Below are 25,855 nucleotides of genomic sequence, written 5' to 3' on the forward strand. Positions count from 1 at the left end.
TACCTGTCCCATACCGAAGCAGGGACAGCTAGATTGCAAAACACAGTCCCAGGTACGTAAAAATGATCAAACACAGGATTCTTCCTCAATGAAGAAGACTAAATGCTCTGAATAAACAGCACAACAACTAAGAACATGAAAGTACCACACATATGGATTCTCCCTTAGTTCTTTGTAGTCTTATTTTTAAGATGAGAAAGCTGTCACTGAGATCAGGTAGCAAAAGTCCAGCTCTATTAAAAATGTGTCCTTCAGAAATCAACAGGGGACAACAGCAGCCCCTCTCATTCTGTGTTGGAGGATGTGGCTTCCCACCATGACTAATCTGTCCCAGTGACAGACTGTAACCTCATGTGATGCAAACCTGCTTCTGCCTACCTGATCCCACCCTCCATAAAGTCATTTTTAGTGATCAAGACCTGTAAAGCAAGTCGGTTAAAGTGACATGATGAAAAACTAACTTATTGTTACATTAGTTAGCAATTTGTTTTCTACAGAGTCAGCTGAATTGCAAAAATTATCCTGTGGCCAGAAAGCCACTAGAACCACCACAGAGGCAGCAGTGAGAGTGTGGCAGAGACATCCAGGAGACCATGGCTGCTCCCTTTGCCAACAGCCTCATATCACACTAGCTTCAATGTAATGCTAAGCCATGTGTTGAGCTCCAGATGAACAGCAACACACACTCAGCAGTGTGGTCCCAATGGCACTTGCCAGAGACCCTCACAGATGCCAAACATCTGATAATATAAAAATATCAACCTTCAGGTGCTCTTTCTCACTAATACTGCTCCTATAACCACCAACTGGAAAGGTTTAGCTGGCCACTGAAGTGCACTGAACTTGCTGGTGGATTGATGGGTCCTTCCCTGGAATAAAAGCAATGATCAATACAGTCATTTTTTCACAGCAGCCTTTGTGCCAAAACAGTACCGTGCATTTAACACACTGTTTTAGCTTTGACTCATAATCTGGTCATTATCTCCAGTTATGTCTTTGGGCTCATCTGTGGTCAACACTTTATTGGCATGATAAATCAGGACTGGGACTTATTTCCTCAGTTTCTCCAGACCTATTTGTTTCCTGCCTTGTTCACTGAGGCAGAAGCTGGAAACAGCCTCACTATAGCTGGAATAAAAAGCTACTTAGAGCTCAAGCCAAATGTAATGAACATATGCTTGATAGTTCCCTATGCCTCCGGTGGTGGACTGCTTAGGAGTACCCATGGTACTGTAAAAGCATAATTAGTATTCTTAACATAATTTCATGCTGAGTTTGACATGGTGAGTGGGCAGCAAGTAGCTGTGGAGACCACTGAACTATAATGATTATTTCTTTTATGCTGCATGAATTTTTAATTTTAAACCACTAAAGAATACACAATATCATGTTAGTCAGATGCATTCATCAGACTCTCTGAATTACTCTTATCGACAGCTAATGAAAATGGCTGATAATAGTTATGGCTGATGAAAGTGGGCAGTACTGCAAGGGATGAACTGTGACAATGCTTCTCCTCAGACACAGGAGTACAGAAAGTGGGGCCTATACCGTGACGGTGTACCTCCATTAAGTCTGCATTCCTCACAGCACTTTGCCTAGAAAGCAGTTTGCAGCTCTAAGCAACTTGTAAGAGAAGACCGCATTCTTCAAGCAACTTTCTCCCTCCTATTCCTGAGTACAACCTTCTCCCTTACCTGAGCTTTTCCTATTGCCCAATCGAAATTCTCCTTGCCGTGACTCAATGCCATTACTTTTTCTCTAGCTACAGTGGTCTTGGTGAACAATTTACTCCCTCTTTCTATGTAACTGCTTTAGACTTATTTGAATAATGTTATCATATGTTTTCCAGTCTTCCCTTCTCTACATTAAACCAATAATGGATGTAATTGGATGTACAGAACGCTGAAGTGTCATGAATTAGAAAAGCAAGATGTGAGAGTAGCTTCAGCAGTCATCCAAGTTACTGATACAGGGTAATTCAAGGGAAAATACCACACCGCCAAACACCTGAAAACTATGGGTTTCCATTCTGATTTTAATTAGCGCCTTTATTATTGAAGTCCACTAAAGCCATAAAGGGAATGAAAAAAACCCCAAAGCATTTAAAGTTGCTACTAGTTCTTAGCATCGAACCCAAAGAAACTCTCTGGCATGATGTGTCTAGGGCTGTCATTTTCAGCAAACCGTATATTCTGACCATATATTTTGACGCATATATTTTTCATTACCAATGGACATGAAGATGAATGCAGTACCTCTGTTTCATCAGTTAACCTGAAGGCATTCACTTGTTGCACCATCTGTATTGTTAAGGAAATGTTTGCAACCTGCCAAAGAGTTCATTTCATCAGTTTTGAAGAAAAAAATGAGCAAAATATTGCAGGAATGACTTTGCAAAAAAGTTGAGATTAAGGTATATTTGTAGTCAGTGTGCTTTGCACAAGCCCATGGACCTAGACAGGGATACTTCCAAAGAGGTTCATCAAACATTTCCCTGGGACAGTAAGCAACCATCCATAGGGCTCAAGGACATGAAGTTCAGTTCCATGTCGCTGTGAAACAGTTTGTAGAGGAGCCCATTGCGCACCCCAAATTAATCAACAAGCAGCAAACTGAGAACTGCATCCACAGAAATAGGGCCATGTAGGTAAAAATGACCTACGGAGCCTGTTTTCATGACTGAAAGAGCATTACCTGTCCCAGAAACATGGGCTTGGCACATAGCGCTGCTTAGGATGTGCAGGAGGGATGCTGAAAAAAATCAGGGCTGGGAAATATTTTCCTTTAAAAACATTTCTTCTTAATCGGTATTAGGGCTTTTTCCCCATCTCTTCCTGCCTTACAAAAGTAGCAAACTGGTTTCTGTCCCACTTACTTCTGCTAACCGGGAGTGCTTGTGCACCACCTCGGCTTTGTTCATTGGTGTTAGCTGCTGCAGTACACTCCGGCTGTTTGTCAGGGCCCTCGTCAACCGAGCAAATTTCGTCCAACCTGCAGGGAAGAAGAAAATCCTGTCAGAAGTACTCAGACCTCATTCATTGCTAGTAAATCTCCTTCATGTTCACGGATATTAAGTCTCAGACTTGAATAGTTGCGCTAAATGGCTGCACAGAACAGCATCAGACTCCACACTTTAAGACTTGCAAAAGAGGAAAAATTCCCCTGCTTCAAGGCAACTACAAGTAAATCTTAGTGAAATCAAAATGCTCTGCCTCGTTCTTTCTTCTGCCTTTTGGAGACATTGTGTTAGAGGGATCACATTGTGCTTTCAGCCTTCTGGGGACTTACTATGCTTCTGAAAGCTAATTCTAAGCCACTGAAGTTAATGCAAAGTATTCCCAAGTCTGTAAATCCTGCTGAAGTAAAATCCTCCCCAGCTACAGAAAGGCTCCTGCTGATTCAGGGCCACTGGAGCAGCCCCGAAAGTCTGACCCTAAAGTCTTTACTGTTTCTTACCCCAACTAGATTTTACGGACAAAAAAAAAAAAAAAAGTAATACAACCAAAATCAGCAAAATTCAGGACTGCATCACCAGCAATGCTTCAGAGTTAAAATAAAATAATAAAATAAAATAAAATAAAAATCATTAAGACTTTAAAGACAGATTAAGTTCTAGATTTTAAATGGCATCAAGAAATACATTTAGCTGCTAAACTAATGATAAACAGCTGCCTTAATGGTAGCTTGAGACCTACACACTGGGCAGGCCCTAGAGAAATTTTTGTGCAACATTTAGAAAGAGTTTGTTACTGATGGCAGCATCGACCTGGAAATGTGACATCACAGCGCTCCTGCTGGGAAAACACTCAAACATGACATCTGGAGTGATGCGTCAATGGATAAGGTAGACCCACAGTAGCAAAGAAAACACCAGGGGTTTAAACAGTGTAGCACCTTGGTGTTAAGCAGGAAAACTGAAATACCATGAATTCACAGGAAGGAAATGGCTCCCCAGGAGCACTGAGGGATATGCTCAACACTCAGTTTAGGCAGGTATAACCTGGTATTTTACTACACAGGTATCTATAAAATGTCCAGCTTATGGACAGGGCTCAGGAGAAGGCTTTACTTTTAACTTGAATGCTGAGTATGTGAAAACTGGGGGAAATGTCACTTCATGTTGTGTTTCCTGTTAGATAGGTTTATTTTTAAATGCCTGTTGTCTGGTAGGAGTCACGGACTTGGAAAGTTAAAGGAAGCCCTGCGGTAGATAAAATGAAGAGCATAGAGCAGACAAGACAATAAAACTTCAAGAATAAAATAGTTTACAATTTGGCTTTGCAATTTACCACGTATATATCTTGATAGCACAAATGTAAATCCATTGTTCATCCTTCCATAACCAAAAGAGATCTAAATATTATGACCCACGACCAGCTCAGCACAAAGTATTTGTGTCAGGATATTTATATATGACCTCAAAAATGTGCATAAAAAATGCACCAGGAAAAGGGAAAAAAAAAAAAAAAAGTATACTAACTTTTCACATCTAAACCTTAAATGTGAACTTTGGATATGACTTATGCTTCTTGAGCTAACAGGGATATCCAATTAGGAACATGTACTTTCTGTATTTAAATAAGGTCAAGAGAGGCTATAGTGATCTGAGTATGAACTATTAATTTGTAGGATAAAAAAGTGGCTTTCTTTTTCCTAATTGTCTATGAAACTGTGGCAAAGAGACAGCTTTAAGACAAAAGTCAGAACTGTTCTTACCAGTGATCTCAAAGAGTCAACTGAGCATGGTAACAGCACCGTGGCAGCTCTGCCTTGACATTTCTCATAATTGCTGGAGGCCATCATGCATCCAGCTGATTGCTTTTGGCATGCTACAAACACAAGTGCAAGAATGAGAGAAAAAGAGCAGCTCTCCTCTGGGAAGGTGGTCACCCACCTCCAGGCCCCGGGCAGGCACTTACACACACGTGCACACACTCAGTGTCCTCTTCCCCTGGAAAGACACTTCCGTGCGGTCCATGGGGATGAATTCAGGCCATTCCCCAAGCTTTCCTTTTTCACCCTGCCCCACAGAGCTGATACAAGACTGATTGAAAAGCACTCAGCAAAGCCAAAACCACCACAGCCAAACTGCTGGATTCAGTCCAAACACCTTCATTCGTCACATCCCAGCTTTGTCAGCTACTCCAGTGGGAACCTCATCAAGTTCAACAAGAAGTACAAAGTTCCTAAGGAGGTACAACTCCATGCACCAGGATGTGCTGAGGGCCACCCAGCTGGAAAGGAGCTTGGCAGAAAAGTACCTGAGGGTCCTGGTGGACCAGACTGAACACAAATCAGCAATATGTCCATGCTAGAAAGAAGGCAAATGGCATCCTTGGCTTCATTAGACAAAGTAATGCCAGCAGGTCAAGTGAGCTGATCCTTCGCATCTACTCAGCACTGGTGAGGCCAGCACTTGGAGTGCTGTGCTTAGTTCTGGGATCCCCAGCACAAGAGAGACATGAACGTACTAGAGGGAGTCGCAAAGGCCCACAGAGATAACTAAGGGACTGGAGTATCTCTCTTAGGTGGAAAGACTGGGAGAGCTGGGACTGTTCAGCCTGGAAAAGGCTCAGGGGTGGGGGACAGATATTAATGTGTATAAATACCAGGAGGAAAGGTGCAAAGAGGTCAGTGTCAGGCTTTTTGGTGCCCACTGACAGGGCCAGAGGCAATGGGAACAAAACAAAACAAACACGAGGTTCTGTCTGAGCACGAGAAAACAGTTTTACTGTGAGGGTGACTGAGCAGTAGCACAGGCTGCCCAGAGATGATGCGGAGCCTCAATCCCCAAGATACTCAAAAGCTGTATGGACACGGTCCTGGGCAACTGGTCATAGGAGGTCATGCTTGAGCAAGGGGATTGGACAAGGTTATCACAGAGGAAGCTTCCAACCTCAACCATTCTATGATTCTGTGACCTTTTTGATGGCTGATGGTTAATGATTCAACGTTTACTTTATTTTCTGAGATTTAGGGCATGGATTTGTACAGTGATTAGATGAGGATCTGGAGAAGAGTCAGGAGCTGGCAATAATAGGGGATGGCTTCATGTAGTCTCTTGAATTCCTTTCCCATGGTTCTTCACAGACTGAAGCCACTCACAAAAATATGGGGTTTTAAAATACCCCTCTTCTTGTAAAAGCAAAACTGGCGAGAAACCACTTGTCATTGTCTTCAGTAAGAAAAATATTAACCGCATATACAGAAAGCCTGGGGAAGATGTACTACAAGGAGATGGAAGAGCAAGACTTATCAAACAACGACAGTTCTTTTGCTGTAAAAATAAAAAGAAAGGAAGAACTATGACTTTTTCAAATACTCTCTTTCTACCTTGAGATCATCAGTGTCATGTGAAAGAAAGAAGTATTCAAGGTTACCACTCTGCTCATCTGGTCTGACCTCTTCTTTTCACAAGGCAAACCATTTCATTTTATTCTTTGTCCACCAAGACCAAAGCTTTGCTTTGTGCTAGAGCAGACCTTTCGCAAAAACCCTTCCAGCCTCATTTACAGACTTCACATTTTCACATTTCTTTAAGCCCTGTGAATGCCATGATTCTGGAAACTGGAAGAACGGAATACACTAGCACGGCTTTTTTCCAATTCATCACAAAGTTGAGCATTATTCTACCTGCTCCAATCTATCCATCTGCAATAGCGTGAAAAAGTACCAAGTTCTTTTGTTTCCTATTTACAACTCAAGAGAATTAAAAACTTATCAACAGCAAGTTGCTGGGATATGAGTGGGAAGGTGAAAATGTATACAGGCTTCCTCATGTCTGAAATAATCTGCATAGAGTACATTCCTCTGTTTCTTGACCTTGTTGTAGACTAGATAAGTTCAGAATTATATTTAAAACCAATGTGTATGTTTAAATAGACCAGGCAAAATTTGCATGGATGCACACTGCTGTCAATGTTTTCTTCAAACGATTCTCCCTTCTTTTCCTCTATAGAGAGAATAGAAAATAATGACAATTTTATCCCATGTATTAGTGACTGCCTGTCCTCATAGATACTTTCTATCTGGAAGGAGTTAAGGAGCAACATAAATAGCAGGTGTAAGAGAGGGAGGAAAACATGAGGTAAAAACAACACTTCTGATGCTCTCTTCAGCTTATCTCGACTGTGTTTTACTTCCAAGTCAACACTTGAAAAATAATACCCTGAACTTGCACCATTGCACTCAAATTCTTAGGACAAGGGCAACATCATCAGCTCACACACCAGATCAGGCCAGCAGCTCCTTCTCCTTACAAGAAGTTCAATTGGGTATTTCAGAGGAAGATGTTAACTACCTCAAAGTAGAATTCTGGAATAACATACACATAAAATGATTGTTGCCCCTGGTCCTCTTTAATTACTTTCTGATTCATGGACAAAACCAGAAGTATTTGTACCCCTGTTTTAAAACAAAAACACCACCTTCATGATCTGCATTCATTCTCATGATTCAAAAAAAAGGTCTGTTTTTGAACAAGAGCCTAGCAAAATATTTCCCTGGTTTGATCCCTTACTCAAATTAAAATTCCCACATTCTCAATAAATTGAAGATGAAGGTTTAACAGTTCCATACAGTTACGAAAATAGGATTTGAAGTTGGCAAGCATTCTGATAGATGTGAACTAGTCCTTGCCTTGGCCCAGCTGGAACAATACCCTTGTGAGCATGCTTGTTTTTTTCTTCCTCCATACATTCTAGTCATAGCTAAATATTTTATATCCACAAGATATTCTGATGCTCTAATTTGGGCTGCCAATTTGACAGCCCTCTGTGGGGCTAACTGAGCTGGGAGTGACTTAGTGGAATACTTCACACAACAGCTGAGCCAAAGGTTTCTCCGAAAAGAAAAAAAAAGAGTACTAAATTAATTTTGCTCCACTAGTGTTTAAGACACCTTCCCTGTACGACCCTCAGTAGTTAATAGGCACACCCAATACCTTCAAAGATAACAGCAAATAGTTTCAAATATAAGTATCTTCAAGACAAAAACCTCTTCAAATTCAGTTAAGAGTTGAAAAGTTGCATCTCTCTGATTGGATCTGTTTACAGGTCTGAATACAGACTTAGCCACCAAGCTAGCAGCCAGGCTGAAATATATATATATATATAAAATCTTTCTTATATATCTTTTATATATATATATATATAAAAAATCTCTAGTACATATACTATGTTATGTTATTTCAAAGCTACATTAATACATCAGAGTTTATGAAGAGTTTAAAATCTCAAGGCGAGATGTTAATGTTCTTTATAGTGCACATGCTCTGAAATATCTAGACATGGCTAGTTCCCCCTAATAGAACATTAGTGTAGCTCTACTGGATTGCAATTAACCTTTTTGTCAAGGTTTGTCTGGTCTTAAAAGGATCAGAAATAATGATGTCTTTTAAATCAGTTTAACAGGGAACTATCCAGTGTCTTAGACTGCAATGAAAACACTTGGGTTAAGAATTATATTTTGTATAAAAAACAACTGCAGAGGGCAATTACAGTGATGCTCATGTGGATTCCTGCCTGCAGGAGTATAAAGAACACTTCCAGACCATGGAAAGGTGTTTGCTCTCCTCTCACAGTGAAGAATAATATGGTTGACATAAAAAATGTTTAAATAATATATACTCTATGACTAAGCCACAAAAGCAAAGAACTAGCATCACTCAGGCAGTATGACATTCAACTGATAACATGGATCATCCTTTTGCATAAATAGTTAGCATCTACAAATCTCAACTATTTCTAGATGTTCAGACAGTAAAATCATTACAATAGCTGGCTGTTTTCTCTTTATTGCAGGTGAAGTATGGTTAAAAGACCTCATTATCTCTTCAAAAAACTTAATCATCCTGGTTTTGCTTTGCTAGAGAGAGGAATGAATGGGATTCCTGAATAAATAGAATAATAGTCAAACAAATCTCAATCACTCCCATGATGCAGTAAAACTATTTATGAACTGAAGAACCACAGAGTCTACTCAAATGTAAATCAAAATATTAGGACAAATTTCCTGGTTTGAAATTCCATGTATTGCACTGTCTGATAATGCACTGCACTCTTGGGATAATTTTCAAATCTGACCTCCATTCTAGCTCCATGTTGTATTCCACTTACCATCCACCCACTGCAAATACTGGGGAGCTCAAAATGGATGAAGAATTAACAGGTACTCTTGGACATATTTTACCTCTCTGAGCTTCAGTTTGTTCTCCTTATAATGAAGCTAATGCTAATGACCTACTTTGCAAGCCATTTTGAGATCTACTGATGTAAAGTGCTAAGATTTATACACCACTAGACTACATTAGGTATATGCGGCATTCTTAAATTCAATTCTGACATAGCCATAAATTTACAGTGCTCAACTTCTTAAATTTCCCATTCTGCAACTACAGCTAAACTTCACACACAGGCATAGGGCCACCAAGGGCTATTTCCCACAAGCATATAAAAAAAAGAAAAGGTGCAAATTTGCCACCACACCAAACAAAAAAGACCAAGTTCTGCAAACATCAGTCAACTGCCTTTTAGAAGTTTGTCAGCAAAATGGTACCATTCAATGGTTAAGGAAAAAGGACTACACCAACCAAAGGCTCAGGGTCAAAAGGAAGACAGCTGCTAGAAAATGAAATGAAAAAGCAGCATGCAAAAAGCACTCAGGGATGGAAAGAAAAATGGAACAAGTAAACACATAAATAAGAAATTATGGCTTATGAGAATGGACATGGAAAGCTAAAGACATATGGAAAAAGTCCTTCTCTGGCCAGATTTATTACTGTAACAATAAAGTTTTTAAAGAACTCCCGGAGTACAACCAAAAGGCTTTCTGCACTCATATGCAGAAAGGGCAAACAGGCTGACCCAAATAATTACAGGTTACTCAGCTTGATCTCAGTGCCAGGCAAAATGAGAGAAAAGTCGATCTGAGTTTCAATGTTTAATAAAAAAGAAAAGGAAAGGAACATAATAATGGCTGTCAGCAGAGAATGATGTAAAATGCCCCACAATGTTAATTTCATTATTTTATAAGTGTATAAATTTGGTTCAGGAAGACAGACAAACATCTTGACAGAAAAAGCTGAAAGCTAAATGCAACAGCCAGCCGGAGCTGCAGTGTATGTATGGTGTACTCCAGAGAGGCATGAGCCAGGGCTCCCTGTACTAGTGCTACCTTTCTGGAGCTGGGCTGGGCAGCAGATTGGACCACCAACTTGAAAACCTCAGAAGCTGCCCTGGGTTTGCTCCTGTTGTGGCTGAAACCAGGACAGCTCCCACCTGCAGCCCAGGACCCAACAGCTCCCAAATCAGAACAGCCACAATGCTTACCATATAACATCAACTCATCCTGGTGCTGCATTTGAGCCACCTGAGAGCCACAGGTTGGCTAAACCCTCTTGTACGGTAATCTTCACTGAACTGACACTGGCAACAAAATTTCAAGACTACGCAGTTCAGTAAATTACAGGTCAAATGTATGAAGAACTTGCTACCTGGCAGGTACCTAACAAGGAGAAGTGGAAAATAGTGAAAATTTTTTCCTTAGAGCCTTCTGGACCTTCAGTGGAGAGGTCGCCTTCTATTCAGTGCTTTTCTCTATGGTTTGAAGGTCATTATAAAATGACTGATGAAATGCCAAGATGACAGGAAGAATAGAGGAACGTTAATCAGTAGTGAGAGCAGTCATGTAGGATGACGTGCTTGATAACTCGGCATGTGCTATGAAAACGAGCTTTAAATGGTAAATCAGGTATCTAGGCAAAAGCAATGCAAATTGTATCTCCAGCATAGAAGGGGGAAATGCAAAGAATAGTTCTGAAGAGAATCCAGAGATCTTAGTAGATGAGCAATTCAGTATGTGGTTTGCTTTGGCAAAAAAGCTGCCTACTCCTTAGATATACAACACGTAAGAGAGGTGGTACAACAGCTTGGAGAGGCTGAGCAATCAGCAATATTGAGGACTTAGCTGTGAACCCAACTGGCTACAATACTGGCCACAGAAACTGACTGAGAACCTGGAAGGCTGAAATCCATCACACCATGGCTTCATCCCTACTGCTGCCAGTGAGCTAGATTAAAGTGCAGCTAAAACGTCTGCAGATCTGCCACCACCAGACCTCCAAATTCAGGCTAGGCAGAAGCTTAAGGAGCAAAATTAATTTATCAGAAGAAGGTGGAGCAATGACTTGATTAGATGTGTAAGTGCCTTAATGGGACTTTTTTAGCATAGTGGGGGAAAAAAAATGCGTAAGGTGCTACTGCAAGAAGCTGAAGCAAGGTCAATTTAAATATGACACTTTTTAAAAGCCAAAAGTGCAATGAAAAAGCAAGAAAAATATTAAGGAATGTGGTGAGTCCTCAGTCTCTTCAGACCTTCAAGTCAACACTCGATATTTGTCTGGAGGGCATGATTTAGTTACAAGTTCATGGGTTCAGCAGAGGAGTAATTTAGTGAAATGTAATGCCCTGTGATATAGAGTTTAGACTCTTAAACTCTCCAGCTCCACTATATTTATGTTCATTTTATATATGGTTTATGAGTGTTCAGCTTTCAACTCAGAAAGCATATCCATCTACAGTTACTGCTTTAAGGATCAGCTTCCCATTTAATTCAGTCTCTGACAGGGTTAGATTTTATTTCAATGGAATTTCTTTTTTATCAATCCTCAGTCATCTACTTTTGACACTGGAGGGCTCTTGACACATGTGCTAGCAAATGACCACTTCTCTTGCCATCCCCCACAAAGTCCTTTTTCAAGACCTAGGTATCTCTAGATACTGCACTCTAGACCCAGGGGAGAATGAAAAGAGGAGGAGATCTCTTTGGTGGCTGAAGGAACTGGGGGTTGAAACTCTGCAGATCAGAGCAATAGGAAATAGAATCAGAACAAGTGAGCCTCTATAGCACCAAGACCCTTGATATTACAGCCATGGAAAAGTGCAATAAAAACATGGTAAAGATATCCAAATTGTGACCTATTAAATTACTGTTATGGATTACTGTCAAGGTGATGTATTCAACGGGTACACTGTGCTTCAGCTAAAGGTAGAAACTTCATTTTCATGCTCTAATCCCTCCACCTACTTCTTCTATTATCACCAGGATTGATACCCCCTCAAGGAAAAAAGTTCCCATGTGCAACTAGTTATATATGCTTAATAACTTGCATTTATTACAGATAAAAATGGATCAGAATTATAGGCTTAGTAAGGATTAGCAAGCATAAGTGCATATTTTTGCAACTACTACACTTTTTATAGCCCTGTCACACTCCAAGATAGAGTTGCATCATTACATAGAGTTATATAACCACAGAGAGTTATATCACTGGGAGCATTACAGCATTGTCCCAGACAGTCTTGATTGTCAAAGTCTGGCTTGATCAGGTGAAAGAAAAAATAATAAAAAAACACAAAAAACAGAACAAACAAACAAAAGAAAAACAAACAAACATCAAGCAATCCAACAAAAAAACCCACAACAAAAAAAAAAAAAACCACCCCACAACTTCAGGATACTACTGTGCTATCTCCTAATCCCATCTGTTAACAGCACATGGTTCTGAGTTGTAAAAGCTTCATTAACACATCTTAGCATCCTAATTTAGTATCCCATCAGTATTCACCAGTTCTTCCCAATCACTTCCAGCAGGTGACAAGCATGATATTTCACTCAAAAGAGACTCAAGATAACCAGTGAGAATCCTAGCCAAAAAACAAAAAACCTTGCAAGTTTACCTCAGGACAGAATTCTTTCTTTACTGATAATAACAAAGGGAATAAAGGCATTGCACAACTAGGTGAAACTCCACTATTAGCCAAAAAATGATGGGGTTTTTTTCAATCCTTAAACTTTCAGTTCAATATCTACAGCACTCCTGGCTTCAAATGGTGTTAACATCTGAAGTAGCTCCATTTGCTCTTCTAACAGTTAGGGCCCAGAAAAATGGCTTGTTTTTTTTTCTGACAAATAAGATTATTACCACTGTGTGTCTTGGGCAGAATTGAAAGTCTTCAGATGTTTTTAAAAGGCCACTGGGTAAAGACAGAATAAAAGCACAGCAAGCTGATAAAAGCATCCAACTGTGACCCTATAGTGGTACAAACATTAAAAAAACAGATACTTTGGGATTTACTCTCTGAAAGAAAATACATAATGCCCTCTTTCATACACTTGTAATGGTCTTCTATTGCTTGTGTAAAGCATTCAACCAGGATACCTGGGGATCTGGACCTATACAACCACGGCCATACCTATTCAGTACCTATTACTTGGTACTGAATCAAGATCAGGCAAATATTCATATTGCCAAAGAGCAGCAGGAGAAGGAAAGAAAGAGACCAAACAAACAGCACAGCTCCTTTTCTGGAAAATAAGGCATCGTCCCAGTGACCACAAAGTGCAGCCATCATCTCCTGTCAAGTCCTCTGCCCATCACTAATTCTCACACCTGTTCCTCCACACTGCCACCATCTGCAGCTCATTCAGTCACCAACTCAAGAGCTGGAACACCACAAACCATAAACCAAGCCAACAGAGTGTTCTCCCTACCTCCAGACCTGCACAACTGCCAGTGGCATCTTTACCCACTTGGTAAAGTGGAACAAACATGTCAAGCAGGTGGCTCGTGTTTCCTTCTGTTCTCATCTTCACTGCTTCTACTGAGATGCTAGAGTATTTTTACACTTTTGAATGATTAGACACTTTCCAAGTAATTTTCCATTACAAGGATACAACACTACTTTTTGGTCATTGTTACACTGCTATACATCATTGGTCTCCCACACATTGCCCAGTGATAATAGATGTCATATAGCTATCAAGAAAACAATATAGCCAAATCCTTTATGCCAAACTGGTTCTACCCTCTCAGAAACAGGAGTTTTGATCTCTGCCACTATATTTTATTAGAGGCAGACAGTTTTTAAATATCCCTTTTCGCCAGTCTTCCTTTCAGTCCAATAAGATTCAACAGCTTTCTGAACTGCAGCAAATTCAGAGTCTCCTGGGTGACCCAGGAAAATTTTTCATTACTTTTACTCTCTCCTGCAAGCAAAGCCCCCTCCTCCCTCTCCTCCTTTGTGACAGCATTAACACACAGCAAAAGGCGAGTGCCCAGGTAAGCAGAGACACACACCATCTGTCATACTGCCCCAGACCTCTCTTAACTTCCCTTGCTTGCACAGGGCTCATCCCTGGGGTGTCAACTGTATTTTTTGTCCTGAGCCTGTAAATAAGCATATTTTTAAGCTCAGTTTAGGAAAAAAAATCTCAACTCTCCATTGCAATGAGCTTTGTAGTAAGATAACCATTTTATGTCCTGTTTCCACAAATATGAAGAGCTCCTCAACACTACTGGGCGTCCTCAGCACCAGAGCAATGTTCCCTGTTCCCCAAAACTGCTGTTCCCTTGCAAGGTCTACATGAGATGCTGACCACTTTGCAGCCACTGCAAACAGATCTGGCAACCCAACCATTTATCTCCAAGAGCAAGGACACACAGACACCCTGCAGTGTAGGTACACCCATTGTTATGATTTAAATACCAAATCCTTGTGACTTCTGGGAGCATGATATACTGAAGCTTCCCAACAAAGCAACATACCTTCGAACAGTGTAGAATATATTGGTACTGAGAGATTATTGCATAATGACATCAATATTTTATTTCTGTTGAATTTTTTATCTCAAATTTACTGCTCCCATAAGTAATAGACAGTAACTCATCTGCACCATAGTTACTTATGTATTATGTATTGCATAGTCCTGGCAGAATTTCTGAAGAAAAATCCTTCATCCTTCTCTTTAAAATAAAAAAACAAAACAAAACAACCAGTTCTTTCAATGACAAATCCCAGAACTCAACAGCAATATTTTACTGGAATGCTTTTTATGAAAGTTTAAAAATTCTCCACTAAACTGTAATGTATATATTTACCAATCGCATAACTCAGAAAGTGGCCCAACAGCTTCCAAGTACATTGTAATGTTATCTGCAGGGACAATGAATTATGCATCACTCACAGCACTACGTCTGACAAAACAACACTGTGATCCCAGTGCCATGGGATTCCGTAGATCCACCCAGTTGAAATAGAAAGCGTAGTACAATACTGCTGTTTTCCCAACCTTGTAGTAAAATGGTGCAAATATTCAAATATCATTATATATATATATAAATATAAAAGACAAGCTCTAATTTATGCAAAAGCAGAAGAAAAATCTGCTTTTGGGTTTGTAATTATGGAGCCTGTTGGGTATCTTGATCAGTGTTAATCAATGCTCTAATCAAAACACCCTTAAGACACCAATCATATGCCTTAAAGAAATTTAAAAGATGTGGCTGTACTGTAAGTGTTTTTTTAACCACGGAGTCAAAATTGTCTGGCTGCTGATGACAATATTTTGCAATGTTCATCATTAAGACCTGGCGTTTTAACTAACAGTATCCTTCACTGGAGAACAGCAGTACACAAGTTATGCACTTCACAGCTATTGCTCTCTCCTGTAGGAATGTATATTGCGCCTATAATGGATGTCAGATGGATTCTGCTCCTCCTCAACCACAAGACAGTCCCCCAGCACACCCCTGACTCCCCAGGGAAGACAGCCAAGTACAAATCTCCCAGGTCAAGAATCCAAAGGAGGCAAAATTCATCATTTCTGCATTTGGGAACCACCTTCAGACTGCTTTCCCTCTCCTACTGCAAGCACACGCTCACTGAATCTACGTACTGCAAAAAGTGGGACAGAGCTGGTGAAAGAAGAGGGTCTAGGGGCTGGTTCCATGTGAGATGAATCTTGATCTCCCCAGTTAGCATCAAATAGGAAATCCTACAAAACTATCCTTGCAATGACTGGCTTTTTCCTTGATGAGCTCCCACTAAATACTATATATACTACAGCAAGAAGACAGTTCCATGCTTTCAGACCTCTACAGTTAAAGCATTTCAATTAACTGGCATTTACCCTAAAATATCTAAATTATTTCCAGGCAGAAGAATTCTATGTAATGGAGCAGAAAGTGAATTAAAGGAACATTTGCAGGTTGCTAACTAAACTGTAGAGGCAGCAAAGCTTATGATGGCTTATAATACCCTATATCGGGATCTTCTAACTTTACGGGTGATACTCTCTAGACCAAAGAATCTCGTTTTTGTTCCTATCCCAAAGAGAGGCCTTTCGTTTTATTTTAAGTCTGCCTTTATAGATCTACTTTTAACTTATCCAAACACATACAAGAAGTGTTATCTAGACCATAAGAAAATAGTTTAAATCCTGCTTGCATTCAAGTGACACCAAGTTTATTCTAAGGAAGACGGTTTTGAGCACACACAGCTCTTGGTGAGAAATTAAGCCTTCTACAAGTACAAAGAGAAACATATAACAAGGAATAAATTGCTAGAAGGCAGCTTACAAGAGAATATGAGATGTAGATGCCGTAGCATAAATGCCCTTCTTTATGTGAATGTATACTATTTTACCCAAAACAATATATATGTGAACTTGACACAAGACACATCTTATACCAAAGCAGAGGATGCTTCTATATCCCCTCCACCTTTCCCTCCCAGTTCTCTCTTGTAGAAAGCTGCGGGTCTGACCGTGGTTTCTTCAGTGATGAGAGCAAGGCACATCAGAACAAACACTATCATCAGCAGCTGCTAAGTAAATCTGTGATGTCCACCACTACATAGTCATCATGGCTGACCAGTAATAAAGGACCTGAACAGCCTGTTTCTTTCACAGTTTATCTCCAAGAGTGAGAAAGGAAGGAAATATCAACTGCTCAGCACAAAGGAGCTGAACTTTTATTCAATTGTTTTTTCTCTTGAAAGAATACCAGTCCCTTAGGAGAAAGGTCTCCCAGAACAATACAGCATCAAAATTACTCAAAGCTATGAAATTTTTAGCAAATGCCAACTGTAGCAAAGAAGTAGTGAAATTACAAACAGACAGTTACAAAGGCTTGTAACTCTGGCAAAATATTATTGGGGGATTTCCACTCATGATGATTATATTTTCTTTTCAAGCAATAATTTAGGAGAGTGGCTTTGAAACTCTGACAGGTCACAAAATATTTCCTGAATTCAAGATGATCACAAGCATGAAATGTCCCTGTCACAGGAATAAACGCAAGCATGTAATTTATCATTTACAAAAAAATAATAGTGTATGTCATATTTACCTTTTGTTGAGTCATCTTCAATCGGTTGTTTGAATAAAGTGATATCCTTAAAAGTGCACAAGAACAAAACCACTTTTTCATGCTCATTTCTTATGGGTGCAATTTGCATGTAGAACCAAACTGGGGTTCCTGGAGTAAAGAAAAAAAAGACATTGGGCTTTGGTGCAGCACATGTACTTTAGGATCATACCTCAATATTTCTAAATCTTCCAGATCTTTTAATTTCAGCCCCTCAGAGCAAAACAACATATTCCCATTTTTACAGCTTCATTAATCTGATAAATGATAAGTAGAGACACAAGGCTTTATAAATCTCAGTTCTGAAATCAAATATCTTATTCTTGCCTTCTTGCTCTAGTTTTTCCCCAGCATGCTTCACAAACTTAGTGTCTGCAAGGTAGGAAGGCAAGAAAAAATGGATGGATGGTACCTTTGATTCTTTCCTCACATAATATGAAGCTATCAAATCTGAAACTGATGGAGTATACTGTCAAATGCTCCAAATTTGATGCTATACCATTATTTCAGAGGAACTGAGCTAATCCAGACATAGACTATAATTGTGCTATCAGGACAAATCAGCAGATTCAATTTCCTTTTTGTGTTTCAGTTCATACCCTCCATTGTACAGCCCAGTGGAGCACTCTCCCAGTGCAGTTATCTCTATTTAGCTTTTGAAATAAATACAGAATATTTTAAAATCCTACCACTCATCAAATAAACAGCAAAAAAATCCCTTCTGTGCTGGAGTGGTTAGCATGGCTTTTGGTAAATCCTCACTGTTCACACAGGGCTCCTGCAGGTGCTCAGGAGCTAAAAAGGGTTTTATTTCTTCCTAGGCTGAAATGCACATGGCAGTCCCCTATGTACATGCAGGTCTGCTCTGTAAGGGGTGAAATCCTAAAAGACTTTAAGCATCCTGCTTAGAAACACCCTGTTCACCTGCAGGGGCATAAATGTCAGAGAGACTTTCCATCCAGCAAAGCTCCATGCCCACAGCTGTATCCCCTCCCTCCCAAACTTGCACCTACACACACCTCACAGCTGCCTTCACAGCTAGCTAATTACATTTGGGATTTGATGTGCTTTCAGCCAGTTGACATAATGGCTTTTCTCATAAGCTGCCCCAGTGCCAGTCTGAGAGCTGACACATTGAGACAAGCCACTTGCCCACTGTTATCCCATGGGCACTACTGACCCCCCCAAAATCTCCGCTAACACATCGTGTCTGGGAACTGTGCCAGGAACTGTGCCAGGAACTGCAGGATAGATGCCCAGAGAGCAATGAGACCCTTTTGGGCTAGGACTACTGTGGGAAAGGTTAAAATCCACAAGAGTTCATGAAAAAATCCAGCATTGCTGAATTTCAATTAAACCAGTAGCTCAGTAGCAGTAAACTGGAAAAGTGGGAGACATGGAGGACCGATTTTTGTGATAATTCCAAAGCCATTATGCTGATTACTTGATTATCTGAATTCCCAGTTGCTAACCTAAGGTAAAAGACTCTTTTCGTAACTTCTAAAACAGAGTGCTGCAGCTGGAGTAATAATGTACTTGCAGTTATACCTGGCAACTCATCAGCACCCTTTGAAAAGCTCTGAAAGTAAGTAGGCAAAATAACCTCTACAACAGCACTGACAAAAACTAAAGATCGAGGCAAGGTGGCTGTTGCTGTAGAAGCAGCAATCTAGGGAAAAAGCAGGCAAAAAGCTTTGCTGAGTATTACCCTATATATGTATACATATAAATGCATGCCTAACATGGTTGCTGAATAGTTGAGTGGGTAGAGCTGAGGACTATGTAAGAAGGAAAGCAGTAAACCAGAAGAAAGTTGTAGTAAACCTTCAGGTCTGAACCTGAAACCCACAAGCTTGTTTAAAATGCCAAGGGGGCATGGGAAGTCAGCAGTCATATGGATGCTTCTGGAGTGCTTACAGACCATCTCTGTGACAAAGCAAAGGAGGATGGGAAAGCAACCTGAAAATCTCAAAACCTCCTCCTGCCTAAAGCATAAACCAATGGGTAAGGAAAAAAAAAAAGTTGTGCCACATCAAAAATACACAAGCACCTCTTGTTTGGTGGGTGGGAGGGTACTCGGAGAGCACTGCAACCTCCAGGCAGGGTCTCTGCCAGTGATAAACACAAGCCCTTCCACAGAGGAACTATCTATGTTTTGCAGAAGTATATTCATAGCAACAGATAACTACTCTTCATTTCTCTATCTACTCCAATATCCAGCCTGGAGGATAAGAATGCAGTTTCTTGAAGGACCTTCCACAAGGCTCAGAGTATGATAAATGGAAGCAAACCCTGAGCAAACCAGCTACAGAACTAGAGCCAAAAGGTGAGCCTATTAGCATCAGCAAGAGGTTGAAGTTCTCTGCTTCGGGTTATAGAGAAGAAAGCTGGCAACAGATGTTATGGATGGGAACTGGCTCAAGCCTGAAAAGATATATGAGTAATTTTCCATAAAGTCCTTCTGTAATCCTGCATAACTTAAGGAAAGTATAGGCTTGAAGAGCTGGGCAAAGGTGAAGATTTTATTAAGGCAACAGCAGTTTAATAAATCTCTGAAGCATCATCAAGCTCCACCAGACAATTCACAACCCAAAGCAAAAAGCTTGTTGCAGAAAAGTCACCAAGAGAAGGCTTTCCTCACTTTATACTTACATGAAATAAAAAAAGAAATCACATCAGGACTGACCCATGCTAGAGCAGCCGCTACCAGCCCAGTTAAAAAGGGAAGACAGAGTCAGGGAGAGCACTGGATCTCTGGGATCCTCACACAGACACAGGGCATGGCAGTGACGGGCACCACCACCTGCAAAGATACGCAACATGAATCTGTCCTGGGAAATTCCCCTAATGTGAGGGGCCATCCAGGTGACCTGCACAGGAAACAGGCAGAGAAGCAGAAAAAGTAGAGACATACACATCCATACGCAGAGGAACAAAAAAGAGGTCATTTGGAGGGCTCCCATGGGCACCTGCAGAAACAGCTGGACTTCAGAGCTGCTCTTGCTTCTCTTTTTAACTAAAGTATTCGCTAAAATTCTTTGAAGCATGCAGAATTAGAGAAATCTAAAGGCATTTCCTACTGTTTAATTCACAGACAGGAAGATTTAGTCTAAAAGGGTTAAGTAGAAATAAAGCATAATGCATGCAATTTATTTCAAGAAGACGAGGTATCCAGGATGCTCTCTTCAAGGTCATGAAAGGTTTATTTGAGTTTGCAGTGAAATGCAGTAGTCGGGCACAGTTAGCTTTCCTGAAGCACACCATTAACTTCCCTCAGCCACAGCACGTGGTGGAAACCTCACCCAAGCAAGGTGCTCCATGCCAGCACGCAGTGGGGGGGAACATGGCCTCAGCTACTGGCCTCTAGGCAGCTAAACCATCAGCAAAGCTCCCCAGCCCCACTGGACCTGCACCCTGTAATGGGCAATGGAAGCCACACTGAAGAAAACACCTCCATCAAGATTGTGCTTGGCTTGTGTTTGACACGCCAGTCACCCAGTCAGGTAGACTCAATCTGCTCAGGGTAGAGGAGCTAGCTTTTCTGAAGCATGCTTCATCTGATGGTTTGGGTTTTTTTCTTGAGAAGATGGCCTGTGCTAGTGGAGGAGGTTGCTCATCTCCACTGACAACAGCAGGCATTTCAAACACCAGCCTGGGAGAGATATCAACACTGCACAAGCCCAGTGTGAGACCATACAACAGTGTGGGTTTTGCTTAGTACGTGCTATAAAACTGATAAAGCAGAAGTAGTACTACCCACATACATGGCAGGACAGAAAATGTACTGCAGTGACTCCTGGTTAAGACAAAACAAAGAAAATCTTTTCTGGTGTTGGCAACCTCCTATAAACGCAGTGCCACCAAGAGGAAGGGACTTAGGTCATGCATCTCATTCAGTTTCAAAATTCCTTGGCTATTTAATTAATTCCTGCATTATGCACCAAATTTAGTATTCTCACCAGAGCTCATAAATGTTGATTTACACATCACAGAGGTATCTCAACAATGTTGGGAGCATCCACACATGCAATCGGGGTCTGGGTTTGCACTTGAGGAGAGATGGGGGTGTATCCTGAAGGATGTGGGGGAACCTCATTCAAGATCTCTGTTCACTTAACTCAGTTTCCTTTCAGTAAAAAAATCCTCAAAACTAAATATATTTTGTAAAGAAGAAGTCAGACTAGAGACAGCAGGGAACCACCACTATTCTTGGCAACCTGAACACTTCTGAAAAAAAATCTGTCTTCTTGAGCTGTGGCAATCAAAATACCCATTTCTTCTCCAAATCTTGCCCAAAATTTACCCATATGTCAAAATGAAGTTTAATTTAATATATTATATACTTTAAATATGCTTTATCACACCCAACACCATACACAAATATATACATACTGTTTTTCTTGTAGAGGAGAATTTCAAAGCAGTTTGACTCATAGTTGTCGAAAGTCTGTCTGACTTTTTCAATGGTCTTCTTGTCTGTGAGTTCACCATACATAAAACTGAAAAAGAAAAAAGGTTTCTCTTTTTTTTAGACAAGCAACAACTTTGCTACAGTCACCTTAAAACAGCAAAAGCATTAGAGATGTTAACTGTCATTTAACAAAGTTTAACTATGATTTACAGTTCATTTAAATATTTGGAGTGTCACAAGAAAACCCACAATACTGAGTAACCATGACCACCTTTTTACTGTAAATGACAATAAATAAATTGATTGCAATGTTTCATTAAATGCTTTCCTGAGCATATCTTTAAGGATACATGGTTATAAAAAGAGCTGATAACCTATAATGCTACAGCTGCAGGCCATGAGAATATTGCTGCCAAAACAGAGAAAATAGAACAAAACCTCTAAAACCTCCCAAATTTTGTTCAATTTTCTTGAAAAGGCTTCTGGAGGCGGAGTGGAAGATACCGCAGGTAAAGGCTGTTAGTTGAATCAATGACTACAAATCTAATCTTGTCAAGATGCATCTGGGACAGTAAGATAATCAGAAACCTTTTACTAAATACCAGTTTCAGAGGTAGGATTTAACCAGTAAGACATAATGACTGTAATGCTCTGAAAATTCAGCATGGAAAGAAGGTGTATAAGTTATCTCAGTGGAGCTACATCTGCACTACTACCAAACATAACCAATTCAGTCTCATTTTCCTTATTGCATAATGCATTTCTTCAATATTTCAGTAAAAATATGGAAAACATTAAAATGCTTTTGGAGATTCATCCCCCTCCAGGCTGAAAATACAAAGATGTAATTTTAACTCTGCTATGTCTTGCCACTTGACCATCTCATCTTTACATTCTTTTCCAGGTCAGACTTTCAGCTGCTGTAAGCAAACCCAACCCCCTGACCTTACTTTTGAAAGCTTCGGCAAGGAAACAGCGAGGCTTTCATTGTTATTCTTCCCTGGATTAAAAATAAGTGAAGACTGCTCTGCGCAAATTCACAATTACAGAATTGAAGGAAAATGGAACATGGGGTAAAAGCTTTCAGACACTTGGTGAATACACTTTTAATTAATCAGACTTTTTTTTTTTTCATTTTCTTTGTTCCCAGACAGTTTGAGCTTCAGCTGAACCTACAACAGACAACCCTGGAGTATGAAAGAGAAACAAAAAGCTATCAGTGCCTCTGTGGTTTCAATGCAGCTTCTCTTTTATTGATCAACAGACCTCCAAAGGTTCAATAAACATTTATTTTATGTCTACTGTTCTGAAAGAAACAATAAAACAGCATAGTGGTTAGTGACTCGGCAAGCATTAAAACACTCAATGAAGGCCAGACCATGAATCTTTTCTTTATACAGCCAACCAAGGGAGACAATGGGGTTGCTCCCAGAATAAGGTGCTGCCCAGCATGGATGATGAAGGCAGTGACTCCAGCATCTGGATGTCACTTCAGCTGCTTCTTTTCTGGTAACACAGGGAGAGCTATTGATAAATGACATGTCATAAATATTACCTTTTGGACAGCACTATAATGGAGATGCCATTACTACAGCAACTGATGTCAGGAAACAGTTTTACCCAGAGCACAGGGTTTCATTAAGGTACTGCTTATCATCAACATACATGGCCGTCTTTAGGAAAAGCAAAACAAAGCCTACTGCTCATTTCTTAAGACCTGTCTTTCTTTCTGAGGTCAGCTGATCATCTTTTATACATTTATACATGAGGTGACAACAAAAAGAGGCTGTTTGGTCTTGGGTTTTTCAATCTATGCTTTTTTTAATGCACCGATGAGATAAAGAAGATTGTTCTGTCCGCAAGGCAAAGTAAGACCTGGTAGTTTTCACACAGCCTGCTGTGCAATTGAATTCTTTTTTTTTTTTTGTTTTGTTAAGATTTAAAACAATGTCTCTCTTAGTCCTGAAGGAAAAAATCCCATGAATTTGTTGAAGTGCTTGACTTTTATATGGCTTATCATACAGAAAGTCACCATTAATTAGTGCTAAGATGACAAATGACACTCAGTATTCTGAGCAGTGGAAAATACTAGTCAGCATTGCTGAATACAACCAACTTTATGTTTTAGAGGCTATATTCTCACATATAAAGAGACATTTTAAAGGCCTGTGGGATAATAAAAACATTTTTCAGAAGGCAATTTTTAATAGCACCAAAGAAACCTCAAAGCTACTCACTGTACAAGTTATATAAGACCTTTGCTTATCACAGGTTTAACTTAATTTAGTCTGTCCTACTTTGTACACATGAAGGAGCTCCTACTTCTTCAGTCAATCACTCTTTTTCTGCTTCATGTTTTTTGTTATGTAGTGATTGTCAAGTGCCTTCAGTGCAAACTGTACAAGACGTAAATATCAAACCCACTCTGCTACTGGGAATCTTACTACCTAGAAAATAGATATATCAAAGAGAAACAAGACTTACTGAAATACTCAGAGAAAGGCACAATCTTAGATAATTTTGCCATCTCTGAAAGAGACCATTTGTCATTTAAGACGCCTGGGATCCCACCTCCCTTTGAAAGCATCCCTTGGCACAGAAAAAACACATCTGAAGCTTTGCATAGTGCACTTCTGCCCTTTGTCAGGATCCACAGTAATGGCATAAGAACAGCTCCAGGTCTACAGTGCATGCCAGGGTGGCATTTAACAGCATTTGTGAGAAATTATTCAGGATATAGGACAGGTGAAGCACAAAAGTCTACATCCAATTTACAGCTCCCTTCATCCAGAAGCACTGGATGAGAAGGCATCAGTTACAAATACTGATACATGTCAACAAATTCAAAGCTCTGCAAGCTATAGAGCAAACACCATTTCTAAGGAGAAATGGCTCTGCTCCCTGGGTCCCACCGGCACCCTCATCAAGGTTTCTTTGCACAGCTTTGGCAGTGCAAGGAAGCCTTCTCTCACACACACAAGTCAGGGTAAGAAGTGATACCTGAGTGTTAAACCAAACTTTTTTCAAGTCCATCACGCTCTACCCACCATGCAAAATCCCATTTCTTGAATGCTGTGGGAATTTTGCCATTGGCTTCAGTGGAGACAGAATTTTTCTCACAGACATTTTTTAATCCCACTTATAATGGCTGTAAATCAAAACAAGGGAGAACAGAGATGCTGACTGGAGCGCTGCAAGTGCTTCAGTTGAAACACTATCTGTAAACAACCACTTCAGCAAGGAGATAGAATTCCATCCACCTCTACAGCTGGAAGGCAACACGTAAACACAGCCTATAAGCAGGTTTCCTCTTAGAAAACAAAACCAAAAAACAGCTATCTCCAGCCCAGCACCAAGCTTTCAGGGGCAAGGAAGGGTAAGCAAAGCAAAGCCTGAAGCAAAAGCCAAGTGTAAAATGCCATGGTAGGTTATTAACCAGCCACTCAAGGGGTGGCTGCTCTTCCAAAGGCTACACGAGAATAGAGCTTAACTGATAAGCAACAATATTTATAAAACAACATCTAGAAAAACAATATTTAGAAAATATTTAGAAAAAAAATAGAAAAATATTTAGAAAATTGAACTAGATTTTAATGTTTTATAGCTGTTAATTCTTTCAAGGTATTTATCAAGACATACATTGTCATGAGTGTGGGCAACTGGGCATGAAACAAATGGTCTTCCTGCATGATGGCTGATCTATTGGTGCACCTTCAGGCAGGGCTGGGGGGAGAGGGGTTCAAGGTCAAATGAATGTTAGAGATGTCAGAACTGCAAATGCCCTGATCCTCCAGAACTGTCAGCTTATCTTCACCTATAAACAAGTCCTTCCACCTAAAACTCCTGTGCATTTTAGCACTCCCTTATAGCAATTATTCTATGAATCAGCTCCAGCTACAGATGCAACTTTGGATACCACAAGCACCCAGGAAGAGCAACACACCGTGATTCCCATCACACATTCACGCGGCCTGACCCCTGAGTAGGCTGTGCATTTATATAGTGCCTGTGAAATTAGGAAGACTGGCATTTGTACCGAGGTATTTCTAAGTGATTTTCCTGCCAATGGGCACATTATTGCTGATTAAAATTCAGATCACAGAATTGTTTGGTTTGGAAAGGACCTTAAAGCTCCTCCAGTTCCAACCCCCCTGCCACAGGCAGGGACATCTTCCTCTAGACCAGGTTGCTCAAAGCCCCATCCAACCTGGCCTTGAGCACTGCCAGGGATGGAG

At 40.3% G+C, this 25,855-nt stretch overlaps 1 protein-coding gene across 1 annotated transcript in view; it reads right to left on the reverse strand.

The window, feature by feature from the left end:
* KCNH5 (potassium voltage-gated channel subfamily H member 5) overlaps window positions 1-25,855 on the reverse strand; it is a 160,264-nt gene that overhangs the window by 113,926 nt on the left and 20,483 nt on the right. Inside the window, exons 3-5 of the mRNA XM_061376495.1 lie at window positions 21,602-21,708; window positions 17,192-17,320; window positions 2,879-2,994 (exon numbers count right to left, since the gene is read on the reverse strand). Coding sequence (XP_061232479.1) covers window positions 2,879-2,994; window positions 17,192-17,320; window positions 21,602-21,708 — 352 coding nt within the window. The remainder of the gene's footprint in view (window positions 1-2,878; window positions 2,995-17,191; window positions 17,321-21,601; window positions 21,709-25,855) is intronic.

The sequence above is a fragment of the Neopsephotus bourkii genome, unplaced genomic scaffold (assembly GCF_033783945.1).
Source record: "Neopsephotus bourkii isolate Nb327-2 ecotype Australia unplaced genomic scaffold, CSIRO-AGI_Nbou_v1 NB_1707, whole genome shotgun sequence".
Lineage (NCBI taxonomy): Eukaryota > Metazoa > Chordata > Aves > Psittaciformes > Psittacidae > Neopsephotus > Neopsephotus bourkii.